This window comes from Nelumbo nucifera, chromosome 1, assembly GCF_055504915.1.
Source record: "Nelumbo nucifera cultivar China Antique chromosome 1, China Antique-T2T, whole genome shotgun sequence".
NCBI classification, from domain to species: domain Eukaryota; kingdom Viridiplantae; phylum Streptophyta; class Magnoliopsida; order Proteales; family Nelumbonaceae; genus Nelumbo; species Nelumbo nucifera.
In genome coordinates, this window is record NC_142649.1 from 50,538,444 (window position 1) to 50,557,101 (window position 18,658).

Below are 18,658 nucleotides of genomic sequence, written 5' to 3' on the forward strand. Positions count from 1 at the left end.
TGGAAAACACATTGCAAATGCATAATACAATGAAAAAATTACAAATACACTATGAAAGATAAATCCCTGGATAATGCTAGATTTGATCCTTAAATAAACAACAAAAATACATATTCTATTGGTTTATATGGAGCAATGTTCAAAGTATCAATAATCTTAATACAAAAAAAAATGCATGTCAAGAGTATCAATAATCAATCATGTTCAGTTGTTTTTAAATATTTATTAGCCTGTAGCATACAAATTTCCAACCTTACTCATTGCTCAAATATGATTATAGCCTAATGCTTGTAGGTGTGTGTGTGTGAGAGAGAGAAGGTAGAAACGAGTAAGTTTTACATCAATAATTTCAATGTATTTTTACATCGAATATTGGTGTAAAGGTATTTCAAAATGGAGCTTTACACCGATTTATGGTGTAAATATACACTTTATCCAAACACCTGCAAAATCGAACGGGGGTGCAAAATTTACCCCGATTCGATTTTACACCTCAAACAAACACAGCCTGAATACAAAAAACTCCTTGTTATTTTTTTTCTTTTTCAAAGGTAATTTGTCTAGGGGATGTCACACCACCTATTAATATTTAATATAGTTGAAAACACCCAACACTTTTCTTTAATATTTGGGTAGAGGAAAACATCCAACTTTTTATACTTAGTATTAGTGGATTCCAAAACCAATATGCATCGACACTTTAAATCTTGATATGGAGTGTGAACGACTAGAATAGACTTACAAAACATTAAAATTAAAAAGATATAGTAAAAGAATCAAAATATGCATGTTTAAATAAGGAAAATAAAATAAATCTCAATGATGAATGTAATGGGGCTTGTCATGGTTAGTTGGTAACCCAGGCAGTTGTGGTGGAGTTGTAAGAAATAGCATTGGAGCCTTTTGTTGAGGAGACTTTGCTCATTGCTGAGGTGATGGCTCTTAGAGATGGTTTGCAACTAAGTTTCAATCATGGCATTACAGTGGTTTAAAATGGAGAGTGATAACAAGGTTTTGGTTGATAGCTTTCTTGAGAAGGTTGCTACCCCATGGAAAATCACCTATATCATGTGTGAAATTAATCAACTTGGTTAATAGAGAATTACTCAGCAGAATTTCCATACCTATACTCCGATGCAACACCTTCCTAATGGCATTGTCATGTTTGTAAAGAGGACTATGAACAGTTTCCTGTTCTTTGAATGGGATAATCGTTTTGCTTTTTCTTTTTCTCTATGTTTTTACAGTTTGTATTTTTTGGGTTGGGTAGAGATGCTGAAATTGTGTTATGTATTCAGGATCACCTATTTTAATCTACCTCCCTTTAATAATGGTTAATTTATAAAATTTGTGGCCACCCCTCCTAGAGTAAACTTAGGGGCCTAAAGGAAACAAAAAACATAAATCACAGTACATTTTTTGTTTAAATTATTCTTCAAATATGTTTTCTCCTTTTTTCCGATAATTTCTCTGTACTTAAAATGTTAGAAGTTAAGACATTTTACTTTCGCACGTTCTAGGGTATAATTGTATAGAAAGGGGCTAAAGTTAGGATCCAAATGAATGAGTCAGAATCAAAATCAGAATTGGGATCGGAATAGTAATGGGAATAGGAATCAAATCAAATTCAAACAGGGCAGCTTAATGCATGCAGCCCCCACCAATACAAAGTCTCGGGTGTACGCAACCTTGCCCCTGCAATTCAAGCAAACGGTTGGAATTGGAATAGATAGGTCTGATGCCAACTCCAGACCCCTATTTCTGCAAACCAAGTGGACCCTTGGTCTTTAATATTAGTAACCTGGGCTGATTTTTTTAATGAAAGACTTGAATTGAATTCAAATCAGGAGACTTACAAACGTGAATGAAAGGAGTGGGAGTCATTTGGGGGGGTCAAGTGGACCCTTAGTCTTTAATATTAGTAACCTGGGCTGATTTTTTTAATGAAAGACTTGAATTGAATTCAAATCAGGAGACATACAAACGTGAATGAAAGGAGTGGGAGTCATTTGGGGGGGTCATTTAACGAGTGGAGAGTGAAGCGAGTTAGTGGGTTATTTAGATTAAAAAAAATGATAAAATTGCATTATATAAGTATCCCCCCTTCCAAGTTATTATCAAAAAATTATTAATAATAATACAAGGATGGCCTTCTCAATCAAAAAATGGTTGTGATCTTAATTTGTTTGGTTACAAAGTCTATGCCGAGCTTAAGCCATAGTTTTAGCCTGCAGAATGGAAAATTCAATTTCATTTCTTAAGGCATAAACATAAATGAATCCGAGCCGCTTCTCATGACAAACACAATTCAATGCACAATAAATTCAACCCCGTGAGAAGCCAATGCAAATTTTCAATGGTTCGCCACCTATTTCCTTCACTTGGAAAGATCAAAGATAGTAGGCAGTAAAACAAAGAACAAGAACAATATCCGTTTGCATCCATTTCCAGCAGAAAGTAATAAGATGAGGACTCAACCCAAGGACTTCAGCTCCCTATCCACAGCTCATCCTAATATCATGAATTTGTTGCTGGGGAGAAGAGGAAAATAAAAGAAAAAAAAAAAAAAAAAAAAAAAACAAGAAAAGGGGAAGATAGAGGAAGAGGAAGAGGAAGAAGAAACCATTTAAGACAATATATCATGCGAAGAACCAAGTTTGAACACACTAAATATATTAAGCCATGGCGTTATCATGATGGAAAAAGGGCATCATTCCAACTTCAGGGGTGTTCGCCAAAATATGCATGATTTTGCTTTGTAAAACAAACTGTGATATTTTAAACACAGTAAATATAATAATAATAATAATAATAATAATAATGTCTTCCCCCTTCAGGGGTGTTTGCCAAACTATTCATGTTTTTGCTTTGTAGAACAAACTGTGACATCAGCAAAAACGTTTGCTTTTTCTGGCATGGCAATTATTTTTGTTTTACAAAACGAAAAGAGTGTAGATGTATTGCATGAAACAAAATAAATGGTGAAACAAAGTACATGTGTATTCATTCATTCATTGCAAAGCCTGCAAGGATGTTATGGGCAAACGCTCTGGGGCCGTTCAAGGTAAAATCATGCTTTCACAAGGATTTGAAGGCTTATGGGGCTGGCACTTGAAGGGTTTGTCCCACAAAGGGAAAATCCCATGGGGAGTAGTGATACACAGCAGTGGTTTGGTCAACATGGACAGAGAAATAGGACACTTTTTAAAAACTAGCACAGATGAGACACCATTGAAGAGCTTCTGGGTTAGAATATACTAACGCGCATCAGGACAAAGGCAGTAAAAGAATACATCTTATAGTTCTTTTTTTTATACTAGTAATCTTTTGTATCAATGTATACAGTGTAATCAGTATTACAAAAGATGGATTGGTTGAACCCTGCGCACTTTTCATTGAACAGGGCCTTGTAATGCTTTTTCCAGTTTAATACAATACCATATATTTTCTCTAAAACAATGCATATCGGCAAACACCCCCTTCGCCTACTCAAGTTTTCTTCACCATAAAGAGATAAACCCTAGATGTGTGAAGGAGTTCCATGCCTTAAAACTAAATTTACATGCAGATGTGATGCCGTCATCTTGTCCAGAAAACAGACAGCAATAAAATAACTCAGCATGGCATATCAGTATATGCACTTAAAAATTAAGACTGTTTACTAGTATATGTTACAGTTCATGAAGTTCATCTACCTTCCAAATGGCCTTTTTCTTTTCAGAATTAGGGGTAGTTTCAAGTCATGTGTCAATTACTGATGGAAAGATGAGTCTCTTTGGTGCTCCCAGAATTTATAGAGATCCAGAGTACCAGCAGGCAGCAGCTATTGTTTATGAAATAGGACTATAACTCTGACCCAAATAATCAATTAATAAGAGTGAAGAGCCCAACCAAACTATAACAAATTTCACAGAAAATTACCTGTTAAAAATCACCAGTCGCAATTCCCCATAGATTAAAAGTATAACGGCCACTCTTCTCAAAGCTAACATGATGAGGTTGTAGTTCTAAGTTCAGCCCAACAGTGTCTGGCTTCATTTCGACCATACCAGAATCTTACCTAAGCCGAAGAAAAATGGAGGGGAGAAAAAGCAAAAAAGAAAAGGGAAAAGGAAGAAAAAGAGGAAAAGAGGAAAAAAAGAAAAAAAGAGTAAGGGAAGACCAAGGTTTAAGACATAAGTAATAGGCATAGACAAAAAAAGTGAGAATGCTAAAAGCTAAAACGAAATACTTCCATCTCAAGCAAGTATAGGTGAAGACTCCAGGGGGAAGTTTTCAATTTGGTTGGAGAGCATTATAGCATACAGGTCTGTAACCCTACAGGTCTGCATACCTCTATCACAAATAGAGAAGATGAATTCTGCAAACTTGCTCTGACAAAGCTCCTACAGAAAACCACCATGTAAATCCTGCACAGGTTTTGGATATGACAGGCACCACCAGCCATTAAAGACAATAACATGGAGCCTATAACCAGAAATCTCAGAGATTGGATGACCACAAAGCAAGACACTCTTCAACCAACCAGTACAGACAAGAAATAAAACAAATATAGAAAGAAGAGAAGCCTTATCATGCAATGTAACCATGCAAGCATTCTGGAAAACAAACCTACAGCTCAGGTTCGCCTTCTAAGACATCAACCACCATTATCTTTCCACCGAATATCATTCATGCAGCAACTATTAACATCAGAAAGCCCCTGCATTGGTCAAGATGTAAATCCCTAATCTAGATAAGATCCAGGCCACTAATACTTTAGAAAAGCACTCTGATGTCTTTGAAATAAAAGAACAAGATCAAGAAAAATAAACAAAAAAAGAGGTGAAGTCTGACAAGTCAACATTTTTGTCCTTAAGATAAGCACTTGGATCAAGAAGTTCTCTACCTAGTGACGAGATTAATAGTCCATACATTAAGCAGTAAAACAAGGTTGTTACAGACTTGGCCAGATAGATCCTGGATGTGGGGAAAAGCTGACTCCTTGAATAAACTTTCACCAGACCAAGATTTGCTCCGAAACTCTTCCTCCAATGTCTCCCCACTGAACCTGCAAAAAATACACAAATACAAGTGTCTTTCATGGATAGTTGAAAGGCTGAGCAAATCCTGAGAACCAAAAGAAAGTTTATGGCTCATTTTCCACAGCATGTCTTCACTGCTAGAAGCATAAAATTATCTTTCAGAACTGAAACTTGGAAAATTCCTAGCACAATCCCAATGAACTTCATCACACCACCACAAGTATTTAATGATTCCAGTCTTCATCCTCTCCTGAAGAAGAGATTCCTGAATCTAAAGATCCATGGTCCGGTTTAGATTTTTTATGCTGGTATTTAGCTTCTATAGTCCTGGGGATTCCATAACTCTTAGCTCCCTCAGGTGAAGCTGAACTCCTGTGAGATGGTGGAGAAACTGCAACCTTTTCATCTTCCTTCATATCTGCTAAACCATAAATAATGTCATCTTGATCCTTACTCAATCCAGTTTTATCAATATCTCTATCCCCAGGAAATGACCTTTTAGGCCCATTTTGATCTTCTGCACCCTCAGACTTCCCATAGCTATGGCTTATCAGCTGAGAAAAATCTTTATTATCTTGTTTAACATAACCAGTTGCATAAATTTCTCTGTACTCTCCTGGTGTTTCATGCCTTCTCCTTTTCCTTGTATCCTTCAATTTCTCATAATTTGGCAACACTGACATTTCTTCCTCAGGCTTAGGCCCAGACATGTACACAGTCTTCAAAGCCTCAACTGATCCTTTAGTGTAACAGTCTTGTTCCATGGAGCCAGGTGAAGTTTTAAAATCATCATATTTCATACATTTTGAGTCCTCAATGTCATACTGTTGCTTGATTTTTCCAGATACTTTCTCCACTATTGACTGGTTGTCTTTGCCTAGATTTTCTGCATCAGAAGAAGGTTCATCATCCAGAGCTGATGAGTTTTTCTTCCAAGTATCCTTCTCCAAAGAACATGGAATCATTCCCTCTTCCTGCAACTCCATAGGATTGTTAGAATATTTATCAGGCTTCTCATCAACTTCAAAGCCTGTCAATTCCCCCAATCCCTCAACATCATTATTGATATAAGCTTCTTTGTCAGCAACAACCTCAGCTCCTTCTAGTTCTGCATTCTTCAGGTCTTTTGGTTCCCCATTAGTTGGATCCTCATGGGGGGATGAACAGGTGTAAGATTTCAACTTCGGGGAATCTATATTACCCTCTTTCAGATTGGATGGATCAATATCAGTAGACATAATAACCTTGCTGACATCAGTGGATTTTTCTGGTTTGGCTTCCTTGTCCTCCATCTTTAATCTCTCTGATCTGTGTCGATCTTTTGTACTTCTACTGGAACTATCTTCTCGATGCCTTGAACTACTCTTATGGTACTTGGACGTTGAATAATCAATGGCCCTCCTATCTTCCCTTGAATATGTTGAATCATCATCAAGAGAATGTCTATCTTTTGTACTTCTAGATGAACTATCCTCTCGATGCTTCGAACTACTCTTGTGGTACTTGGACTTTGAAGAATCCACGGCCTTCCTGTCTTCCCTTGAGAATGTGAAATCATCATCAAGAAAATCTCTCTCCCTTCTGACTGAATCCTTTTCATGCCTTCTATGTTCTGAGGTTGATTTTCCATGCCTGCTGGAAATGTCAGTGCGAGAACAACTCCTGTCTTTGTCAGAAGAATCTCGTTCCTTCCTGGAGGTGCTGGTCTTCTCATTTTTTTTATGCTCTAAAGAGGACTTTTCATATTTGTTCATATCCTTGCTACCTGAATGGGTCCTATCATCCACAGATGTTGGACTTTTCTGTAATTTTGGCACAGGAGAATTCCTTTTATCTTCTCTTAAATCCACATCATTCTCAACAAGGTCTTGACTCTCGGGGTCAGGTTTCTCATAGTCTTTGTCATCCAGTCTAGACCTTCTATGCTTACTTCCCTCTTTTAGTGCCCCATCCTCAGACAACAAATTCTTATGAGTTTGTGCCAAACCATTTGATGCCCTATCTTTTTTAATTTCTGTTGAATCCTTTAAATCAAGATCTGGTTCCTTGATAACATCATCTGTTCTGTCAGTCTTTCTGCCATCAAGCTTCAATTTATCAGATCTGTTTCTATCTTTCCTATCATCTACATTAAGTTTACCTTCTTCAGCAGATCTAGATCTTGAGCGTCTTCTTTGGCTTGAAATGTGGTCATTGTTGTGCCTTGGAGAGGATCTACTTCCTCTGTGATTATGCCTTGGAGATCTTGAAGTGGCTCGAGAAGATTTCCTCGTTCTAGGGCTTAAACTTCCTTGATGGCGTTTTGGTGAGGCAGAACCAGCTCGAGATGATTTTCTTATACGAGGACTCACACTCCTACTCTTATGTCTCCTTGAAACAGAAGAATAACGATCATGGGATCTCTCCCTTTCCCGTTTTCCAGATCTGTAGCCGCTATCCCTAACATCTCTATGTGACCGCCGCTCGCTGCTATAACCAGTGTGATGCCGGAATCTATATGGTGATCTGGATCTCCGACTTCTTGAGTGATGGGCTCGAGGTGAGGGAGAGCGAGACCTATGGCTATGCCGGTACTTGATGGGAGATCTTGATCTGGACTTTGATCTTGGGCGAGGCATGGAAGGTGACCTGTTAATTGCAGAAGATTATCAGTTATGCTAATACCATTGTAAAGCAAGTTCTCTTCCAATAAATTGATCAAAAAAAAAAAGTTCTCTTCCAATATTATTATTAAATATAAGTATATAACAGCAATTTGCTTCCATAGTTAGATCAGTTTTCAAAATAAAATTGACACAAAAGAAAGAATGACCGTTTCCAAAGAAGCATTAATGAATTAAATGAAAAGGAATCATAAGGATCAACACGAAAATGACAAACTCTTGTATTTGAGCATTATGAGGAACATTCAATGCACATGAATGGAAAATCAGCTCCAAACATCCAATTAAATTTCAATTTGAGGATTGATTATAGACCAATCAGATGAACTTAATTTTCTCATCTATAGATGTTTTAGGGACAATCAGAAACAACTTTGTTTTGGCTGTAAGAACTGTAGTAGATCATATGCATTGATCATCCATCTAATACCAAATGAAATTATTACCTCAAGACTTCATAAGCAGAAGCCATTCGCCAGTGCAACTCAAGTCCCAAAACCAACTATTAATTCTTGTGAAACAATAATTTTCCAATTCTAGCAGCTAAAATCATTCATCTAGCCAATTTGAAGAGTTTCTGTTTGTGAACATGTGTTTCTTGGGCAATGTCCTAGTTAAACAGGGATCTGACAGATCCACATTATTTTGGGCAATGTTGTAACCTGTGATAGTAAAAAAGGGGGTTGGCAAACCAAATGTGGGCAAGCTTCTTTTCAGTTGAGTTTTTGGACTTCTGTGTAGCTAAAACTGTGTATCTTTCTCAATCATTAATTAATGAACTCATTTTGATGATCAAAAAAATGGGGATGTATTTATTTATTACGATGTTATCTACCATGAGACATCAACAATCAAATATTCCAGATTGTGGTTATGTTTTCTGTCATGTTTAAATAGTCTAAAGGAATCACATCAAGTACCTGGACTTTCTCTTCGTGTCCTTCTCTTCAGTTACAAGCCCATCAGCTTTCAACTTTCGACTAATCTCTGCAGCTCTAGCTGATGCAAGCTCTGTTGCAGACTTCATCGTTGCTGCTCGGTTTGCAGCCTGTTGTGAAGTTATTGTTTGTTGCATAAGGAGAGCTTGTTGAAACTGCATCTGTTGCATGGCAACTGCTTGCTGCATTACCATTGGCAGAGAAGATGGATTCAATGGAGAATTTAAGATTGCTGGTTTTGGTGGAAGTGATTTTGCCATCTCAACATTCAATGGGCGACCCCCAACATCCATATTGTTTAATGCAAGAGCAGCAGTTGCTTCTTCTGGCTTTGAATATTCTATGTAAGCAAAGTGCTTTGAATCAGTGATGCTACACTCAACAACAGTGCCACAATAGCTAAAAAGCTGCTTCAGCTGATCCACAGTAAGAAGTGGACTGAGATTACTAACTTGAAGTGTTTTTTTCAGGGCATCAGTCTTTCCTGCTTTGTCAGGTGACCCTGTTAAGAAATCGAAAATAGAATATTAGAACTGTTGGAAGAATCAACAACAATAACTAAAGGCATAAGGAGACATAACAAGAAATTAGACACTAGTAAAGTAGTAATAAGAAAAAGTGAATGGATAAAGTAATCATCAAGTTGGCCTTATAGAAGCTCAACACCTTTACCACAACAGCCCAGCCAAAAATTACATAGTTTATAGTAAAACCAACAAACTAGAAAGCAGCCAGAAATCTAGACAACAAAATGGTGACCCCAGCCCCACCAACCTGATACCAGCAAATACCCGAATTGAACAATTAAAATCATTGTCATTTGTCATGTTAGCACTTACAGAAACTGTGTACAATTGACAGAATACAAACTCATGCGCCCCCTCTAATTTCTGTTTTCACATTCTAACTCTTTGCAAAATTGGATACTGTAGAAGATCAATGCTATTAACTCATGAACTCAGAATTTCAGAGTAGATGTTTTGAGTAAGCCAGCAAGTTAGATAGCAAGCAGCAGAACACAAAACCCATCAGCACCCCCCTCCCATCCCACATATATATACCTACTAGTAAAAAAATGATAATACATACTAGTAAAAGATGATTGTTGGTTGCTATAGAGCCTACGGAATTACCCTAGGGTTCAGAGGTTTTACGAAAAAAGCACCAAAAAAAGAAAATTCGCTAAAAAATAAAAATTACAAAAAGTTCAAAAAATGTATTAAAGATAGTTTTGATAAAAAAAAATACATACTTAAATTTAAACTAAATGTTTTAAAAATCTTATTAGCTCAAATTAAAATGCATAAACATAACATATAATAAATATTAAAAGTAAAAATGTAAAAATAAAATTAAACATAACATATAAAAACATTCAAGCATGTAAAACGGGGATTTTTGCTCCATGGGGCTACAAAATGGGGATAGCCATCCCCCAACCCTAGTGCAAATGGAACTCGATCCCAAGCCTCCGCTACAACCAGCAAGAGGCCTTACCAACCAACCAGTTGACACCTTGCATTAAGATTAAGAATTTAAGACCCTAACATGGACTTGTTTGGGTTCGCCTCAAGGGGATTGGAACAAAGGTGGCTCATAAAATTGGGAATGAAAGATGTTTAACATCAATTGGGAGAAAATAAAGAAATTGAAAGTTTGACATGCTTGAATATGTTTATATGCTATATTTTGATTTTATTTTTGGATTTTTACATTGAATATGCTTTATATGTTATGTTTATATATTTTAATTTGAGCTAATAGGCTTTTTAAAACATTTAATTTAACATTAAAGTTTTCATTTTTTAATTAATACTTTCTAATATTTTCTTGATTTGTTGTGATTTTTTACATTTTTTGCAAGTACATGCATTTTTTAATTTTTTTTAAATTATGTAGTTTGCTTGAAAAAGTCATGCTCCTTGCCTTGCATATTACATCTCAAGCACAACATGCACTTAGCACTTTTATTACGCCTTGCACTTTTAAAACACTACATCAAGACTGTAAGGAAGAATCCACTTCTTCGTTCTCAAAGTCCCTGAGCCTTCACCCAAACCCAAAATTACCAGAGAACCCAAAAGGATTTAAAGACACCAAAGAATAAATGGGTGTGTTTTGACAAAGGGACATGAAGTACAGCCACTTTGACCTGAAAGACATGAGAGACTCACTCCAAGAGAGGTCCTCAAATGATGCAGACAATAGAAGCAAGGAAAGTATCCATGAAGAAATAAATCAGTATTTTAATTCCTACACTAATTCCAGTTTTTTTTTTTTTTGAGAAGAGGTAAGGTATTATTAAAGAAAAGAGAAGAGAAAAGGAGGATGTACAAGAGAGAAGCCCTTCCAACAAACCACCTAAGGTGAGCTTCAACGAGAACACCCAGCAAACAAACACTGGGACCACCTACTAAATAAAGCCCACAGGGGACAAAGAAAACACCCACAAAATGCTTAGGCCAGACAAAACAAAACAGAAAAGAGCCAACCCCTAGGCTAGTAGACCACCCTACAAGTAGGGGTGTCAATTAGACTGGATTTGATCCAATTCAGTCCAGTCCAATGTGAGTCCATTACAAATGGACCAGGTCCAATCCAATACAATGAATATCTTGGACCATTTTGGACCAGTCCAATTCAATGTCCGGACTGTCCAATCTGTTCAAATTCATTTTAATTTAGATTGGTTTCAACCCAAACCTGGTCCATTGACACCTATATTCTTATTTTATATCAATGGACCAGATATTGGCTTAATCCAACCCAATCCAATATAAATTTATTACAGATGGACCAGGTCCAATCCAATTTAATGAATAATTTGGACTGGATTGTCCAATCCAATATGTCTTGTTGGTCCATCCAATCCGTCCAAATTGATTTTGAACTAAACCAGTCCATTGACACCCTTACCTACCGGCCACACCAATAAAAGAATTAAACCACCACCTTCCTACCTTGCCCCCTTCCCCTACCCCAAGTACTATTGGCGCCTCTGCTTTGAGGTTTGGATGCCACAACATCATAAAGATCTGCCAATTTTTTCGCCTTTCCTGCAACCAAAAGAGTCCAAACTATCAAGAAACCAATCCGATTCAGAGTTGAACATAGTCTCTTGGTCTTCCTCCTCACTCAACTGGGGTTTTGAGAGCGAACAAGCCTCCTGATCTTTTGACACCTTAACTGGAAACAAAACACATGCATCTTCTTTGCTGCATGGGAAAGAGATATCCAAGAACTTCCCAAAATTTGTTAAAGCATCAATGTGCTGCTCAACAGAAGAGGGATTGGTGCATGCATCACCATTAATTGCTTCTACAAGCTCTCTTGCGGAAAAGAGATTTGCAGCAACTTCATTTTCTAGTTATAGGTGTCTTAAGAATCCCCATAACTATCTGATTTCAGAATTTTTGGGTGTTCAGAAATTGGACTATTGATATTTTTTGAGTATTTTTTTCAACTTTACAAATTTAGTGTTATTAGTAAAATCAAAATTTCCATTTATGGAAATTTTCAACTTACTAGTTGCAGCAATTCTCATGACTACTATTTGTAGTAAAATCATCATTTACTTTGTTAGTACTTTCTAGTTTCTTTACATTAATGGCCGGTTTGGTTCAGTGGAATAGGGGTTTAGAATCAGTCAATCAGAATCAGAATGGACCATTCCAATTCCAACTGTTTGGTTGGGCGGAATCGGAATCCCATTTCTACTCCTGGTGGAAACCATGGAATAGCATTCCCCCATTTAAGGAAATAGCTGTTCCCTCCCCCTCCATTGGGAATGAAATCCCATTCCAGCTTATTCCAATTCACATTCCGATTACTGTCAGAACCAAAACAGACTATGGGAATAGACTATTCTGGTTCCAGTTCTGAGGAATTTCAATTCCGGTTCCAATTGTGAACCAAACAAACCCTAAGTTAGTTTTAGTAGGACTAGTTAGGTGCTACCGGAGTTGTTTAAGAGTTAAGAAAAGTCCTTATTTGAGTGTCCCTATGGGTTGTCTATGGGTTTGTCTGAGTTCTAAAGCAATTAAAAGTTGTTTTGGGTCAGTTCTCTAGTCCAAATTGGAGTCTGTAAAGGATCATCCAAGTTCTTGTGGTAAGTCCATAAATAGAGTCATTGTGATTGGCAACAATGACAGTTGATTTGATGAAATAAAGTTTGGTTTTTAGTGAATTCTGGCTGTTGCCAAGAATTTTTCTCTTTTCTTTCCCTCACCTACTTCTTCTAAATGATTTATCTTTTTTGTTCTTTACTCTATCAACAAGAGTCCTTTTATTTCTTTCTAATCTCTTGTTCATTACTTGGTGGACAGCAAGCTGCCAAATTGCTTTCTCCATCCTTATTTATCATCAGTTACACAAAACCCTTTCATCAACAAACAAAGCCCAGCACACAAGGTTTAAAATGTCAGTGACAGTGGAAATGTCAGTCATCCAAAATCCAAATATAGGAAACATGTCAGAAATGTCGGAAATATTATATGAAAATATTTTAAAAATTATAGACATGGTGGAAACATTGTAAAGTATGCAGCTGATCAAATAAAACATTGTCAAATACGCAAAATATAGAAAGACATTTTATTAAATGATAAACAAAGCATAAACCCACCTTTTTAAATTATTATCTTGTTACAAATCATTAAACAAAGCTAAGAAACTAAGGTTATAGACAAAAGAATACATTCTGAAGTTGTCAAGTAAACCTTATCATTCAAAACTTCATCATAGAATGAGTTAAAGCAAAATTTAAACTCAAAGAAAATGTAAGTGGGTGTAATAGATCAACCAAATAAGCACAAAAAAAAATAAAAACTAGCATTTAATTTCGTGTTTGAAACGAACATTGAACTAGCTCAAAGTGGTAATCATGTAGGTTAGGCGGGCAATAATATTGTTCCGGTGCATTAGTGCTGGTATGATCGCACCCACGGGCAATAATACCGTTACTCCGCATATCTCCAATATTGTCACCTTTATGTTATGATATTATCCATTGTACTCCTTATAGTCCTAGTAGTTCACTATGGAATATGTCAAATCCAGTAAAAGTTCATATTGCTACCCATGGAAGTGAAATGGGAATATGTTGTGGAAACTATCTCTTGTACTTCACATAGTGTTGTGATAGAAATCGATCAGCACCCTTGAAGACTTATTCTAGAAAGAAAGGCCTTACAACAGGTCCTAATATGGCATAGTGATGGTACTTGGGATTTGGACTGAATTGAACACCAAGGGTATTTTTGCTATTTTACAATTTTTCTGTAGGGTCCAATAATAGGGTTTAATTGTCTATTTATAGTTTGATTATGTTTAAAATTTCAGAGTCATTGCATAAGTAGGATTAGAGTTATTAAGTCTTCTTTGAATTGAAATAGGATATAACAGCTTAGTTTGAGTCCTACTGGGATTATTGAGTCTAACAGTTTGACTCCTAAGACCATTATGAGTCTAACAGTTTGACTCCTAGGATTATTATGAGTTTAGAGTCTATAAATATGTATGGACGTTTTACACAAAAGGCAATGAAGTTTATTGAGTTTTCTTCAGCTTATGCTAGCTATGGTGAGTGATTCCCATGCCCTAGAGTGATTTTAGGCACCCTGTGAGTGATTCCGGGTATTTTCTCTCTTCTTTCTCTCCCTATTTTCTCTCTTATTCCTTCAAGAAGCCATTATAGCCATCAACAGCCATAAAATTCTGATCCAAGAAGACCATTCAACATTCTCTAAGGACTAGAACTGAGCTGGTCCTACATCATGTCGGTAGGTTGTCCCTCGTCCCTTTCCATTATATGGTAGGTTGTCCCTCCCTCCACCACTCCTCTACTTTTTGAATAAGTGTTGGATGACAAAGTCACGTATTTTCAAACCTAAAAGGTGTTGGCCCTCCCCCTTTGGATCTTCTTTTCTTTTAGTAAAATAGGCCAATGATCAAAGGCAAGTCTAGGCAGTGATCTAGATGACAAGCCATTCCAATATTCCTCCTAGAGTCCTAGTCCACAATAAAAAAAAATCTATATATCTATCCTAGAGCAAATAGGGCTACTTTGTAGATTGGACCAAGTAAATTTCCTTTGTAGCCAGGTGGGTTCTAGATTCCTTAAGCTCAAAACAGCTAACAAACTAGTTGAACTTCCTCATGCTTATGATAATTCTCTGCCTAGGGTTGTTTGTTTCTTGAGTATATCTTATAAAATTGACCAAGTTCTTCCCAAGGACCCTCCCAAAGACCCCTAATATCACCAAGTTCTCCCAACATTTCATTCCTCTTATCTATAGATATTGGGTATAGTGTTTTAAAAGCACAAGGGGCAATGTGTGCTGGAGGTGCAAACCTTTTCAAAGCAAGGTGCAAAAATACATTAAAAAAATGCCAAATAAATTCAAAATTTAAAAAAAAAATAAAAAATATTAAACATAATATTAATAAAAATATAAACTTAAATTTTAAAATAAATGTTTTAAAAATTCTATCAAAAAAATAAATGTTTTAAAAACCTATTATCTAAAATTAAAATACATAAACATAACATGTAAAGTGTATTCAAATTAAAATTTAAAAATAAAATCAAACATAAAAAACATTTTCAAGCATGTAAAACCCAGAATCTCTCTTTTTCTTCAATTGTATTACTTTAAATAGCTAATGTGATGTAAAATATCTTGCATTCATGTTTCTACAAGCCACCTTTGTACCAAGCCCCTTGAGGTAAGCCCAAAGAAATCCATGTTAGGGTCTTAAATTCTTAGTCCTTACACAAAAAAAAATGATTTTATAATTTAAATGGTCTTTTAAGAATATATTTTATTAGGATGAATGAATGAACTACATTAGCAAATAGGGGGCTCTCAAAGAAAAAAGGCACAAAAAAATAAAAAAAGGTGCATGCCAGAGCTGAAGCACAAGGCACACCAAGTACATGCCTAGGCGCACCAAGCACTCACCTTTCGAAATTGTTGCTCCTAGGGCCTAGGCAAGGCGTATACCTTAAAATGTGCCTAGACTGAGCGCCTAGGTGAACCTGGGGCACGCCTTTTAAACCACTAGTTGGGTGCATATACATTTGCAGGTAAAGTAAACTTTCTTTTCTCATTGTTAGGCATGACCCAAGCTTGTATAATCAGCATTACATGCTGAACAAAGCAAGAAATATTGCCACCAACTTAAGATAGAATCAATACAGACTCTCGTTGAATTTATCTCTACAGTCTAGTGGTTAAACAATGTAGCACTCTCAGAAAGGCAAGTTCAATAATGGAAGTAGTTTTTGTTCACTTTTTTTATCAGCAGTAGTTTTTCTTTCCTATTTATTCTCATGTTTAATTCCTAAGTCTTCTTTATCTCCAATTCCATTATCAATAGTTGCATCTGCAGTACCCTCTAGTCATCATATTAAAGGAGACCTTTTGATCTAGTTACTAATCAAAACAAAAGAAACAAAGCAACAAGAGGTTTGAACATTGCAACTTAAAAAATAGTGCTAAATGACAGGTATTTACCTTTTAAGAGAAGTATTTTATGACCAGAAAGTACCCAAATGTAGCCCTCTCTGAATCCTTATTAAATAAAAAGGAAGTAGGAAATATTGCTAATTCAATCTATACAACAAACACCAAAGAGATGATGGGTTCTGAAGATAAGATCCAAAATTTGGAAGATGTGGAGTGACAGTGTCAAAATAAGATTGCTTTTTATAAGCAGTGAAAATAAGGCTGTTTTTGAATCAAATAGTTTATTTAAGAGTTCACATGATTTAACAACAAGATAAACTTCCTGCACACTGGTTTTGCTTGGTGTCTAACCTGACAGGTTAACCAGTTCTCCTCTAATGACAATTTTATCAATTGCTGCATGTAATTAGCATACTCATAGCTCTTTGTTTGGATCTCATGCATGCATCAACAAGGTATGTCCTTTTTATTGTTTTTCTGAATTTGGATCAGACTGACTATTATAATAAATAAAAATGAAAAAAATATATAAAAGTAGAAAATGCAAACAAATATGAGTTATTAAGGGAGAGAGCAAACCAGATGAATCTTTTGCGGATTGGGCTTGTGCCTGCACCTGAGCAGCATGGGCTTGAACAGCCTGTGCAGCAACAATTGCCTGAGCAGCTGCCATTGCAGCAGCAGAAGGTGCCATAGGTACTTGACTTAAGGTTCCCATGGTTGTTATTGGAGCCAATGCACTCATCAACAAGCTGCGATCTGGGTGGTTGTGATTACAAACAGATTTCCTACAACTTCCATTCAAGTATTCCTGGCAAACTTCCCCAAGTGATGTTCCAATTCCAGGCAAAATTGCCCCTCCAGTGGGGCCAGGAAGAATGCCTGGAATCATTCCAAGTAGTCCTGGAAATGCCCCTGAAACAGATCCTGCATAATTTGGCATGTTGGGCATAGTCTGGTTAACAAGATTAGGATATGTAGTGGTCGGCGGCATACCCAGTACACCTCCAGTAGTGCCAGCACTGAAGAACACTGGAAACGGACTGCCCATGATGGGTTTCCCATTGCATTCAACGTTCACCATGTAATTACCTCTCTTGGGAACAACATAAGTAACCGTGTAAGTCCCATCACCTTGATCCTTCACCATCCCTTCCTGATCTGTTCCTCCAACACCAACACCAGGAGAGATCTTGACTTTAAACTGAGCACCCCCATGTGGAACCTTCCGCCCATCAGAGTCCTTTGTAACAACCACGAAAGACGAAGGGGCACAGGCTGCACCCCCGGCAATCCCTGCACCAGCAGCCATGCACTTGCTAGGATCAACCGGCCCAATGGGTTTGTTGGACAAATCCTCCGCTTCTTCCGCCTCGCTATCCGAAGAAACTTGCTCCTTCTCGGATTTTTTTTCGACATCCTTAAACGTGGCCTCGAATGCAGCTTTCGCAGCCGCGGCTTTCTCAGCCTCATTCTTCAGCTTCGCTTCTTCTGCCTGTTTCATCCATATGGGTCGGGCAACTGCAGCACTGCGATCTGCCATTAATCCAAAAACTGCTTCTTACGCAGAAAAAGAAAAACCCTAAACCTTCAAAAATCCGTCACAAATTCAACCAAAGCAATCCCCCCTCCACCTCGTCCTTCACCATTAACCAATCTTCGATGCTAGAAGTCTAGAACCACAGACGACCCCTTTAAGAAAACCCAAATTTGAAACAATCTTATATGTCAAATAGAAACACAATCTACAAAAACAAACATTAGGAAATCAAAAAATGCAAAACAGTAGATTTTGAGTGTTTTGAGATACTAAAACTTATATACAAAAACCCTAGATAAGATTTCTTATGAGTTCTCTAGGGTTCTCTCTGTCTGCCAGTAATGAAGATGAAAACAGAGAGGAATCAACGAAAGGATAGAGATAAAAAACGAACCTCGAAGGGGGATGACCCCTTACAGTGAAGCCCTTTTACGAATAACTCGATCTCTCTGATTTCTCTGCAGGGCTAGGGCGACGGGAGAAACTAGGGAGAGCTTTGAGAGGAAGATATTCTTTTGTGAAAAAGGGCATACAGATAAATTTTGTGATTTCCCAACAACAATCAATCTTCACCTTTCAGTTGTTGGACAAATCTTTGACTCAAAAGCCTAGGCCCGATAAGTGTACATGGGCCCCTAATAACCCAACCCAAGTTCCATTGGGCCAGGCCAAGGATCAAATTCAAATAGATTGGACTCGAAATTATTTCTGCAGGCCCTATACTAGTCGCGACCCGTGTGATGCACAGGTTTTATTGTGTAAAATTAAAGTAAACCGTGAAAGTAGCCTTGTGATGACATTACTAAATTCCAATTGGGCATAACCAAATCAATCCAAGTTCAACCCAAATATTATTTTGTGTTATTTGAATGCAGTCCAAGTTGAACCCTTGTCAGGACCTGTGCAATAAATAAACATGGCTGTTATTTGTTAGAATTTATTAATTTTAGGATAAATTATTTAAACCTCTTATCCAGTTTCCAACAACTGGATGACCTCTCCAAATACCCTTCTACAATTTGGA

The 18,658-nt window shown here is 37.0% G+C and overlaps 1 protein-coding gene across 14 annotated transcripts; it reads right to left on the reverse strand.

The window, feature by feature from the left end:
* Positions 1-2,146: 2,146 nt before the first annotated feature.
* Positions 2,147-18,187, reverse strand: LOC104589929 (RNA recognition motif (RRM)-containing protein). 14 transcript variants are annotated; one of them, XR_016081406.1, is made up of 8 exons: positions 18,029-18,185; positions 16,674-17,839; positions 8,608-9,127; positions 4,889-7,652; positions 4,616-4,702; positions 4,334-4,409; positions 3,922-4,060; positions 2,147-2,531 (listed from the first exon to the last, which is right to left on the reverse strand). XR_016081406.1 is itself a non-coding variant. In XM_010248410.3 (4 exons), exons 2-4 carry the CDS (start codon positions 17,635-17,637, stop codon positions 5,249-5,251), a joined length of 3,888 nt encoding a protein of 1,295 aa, XP_010246712.2. In that variant the 5' UTR covers positions 17,638-17,786; positions 18,029-18,187; the 3' UTR covers positions 4,735-5,248. The 14 variants fall into 14 exon arrangements, 2 of the variants coding, with proteins under 2 accessions (XP_010246712.2, XP_088752837.1); XR_016081407.1 differs by having other exon boundaries at positions 3,696-4,060; XR_016081409.1 differs by lacking the exon at positions 2,147-2,531 and adding an exon at positions 3,283-3,851.
* Between the last annotated feature and the right edge of the window lie 471 nt (positions 18,188-18,658).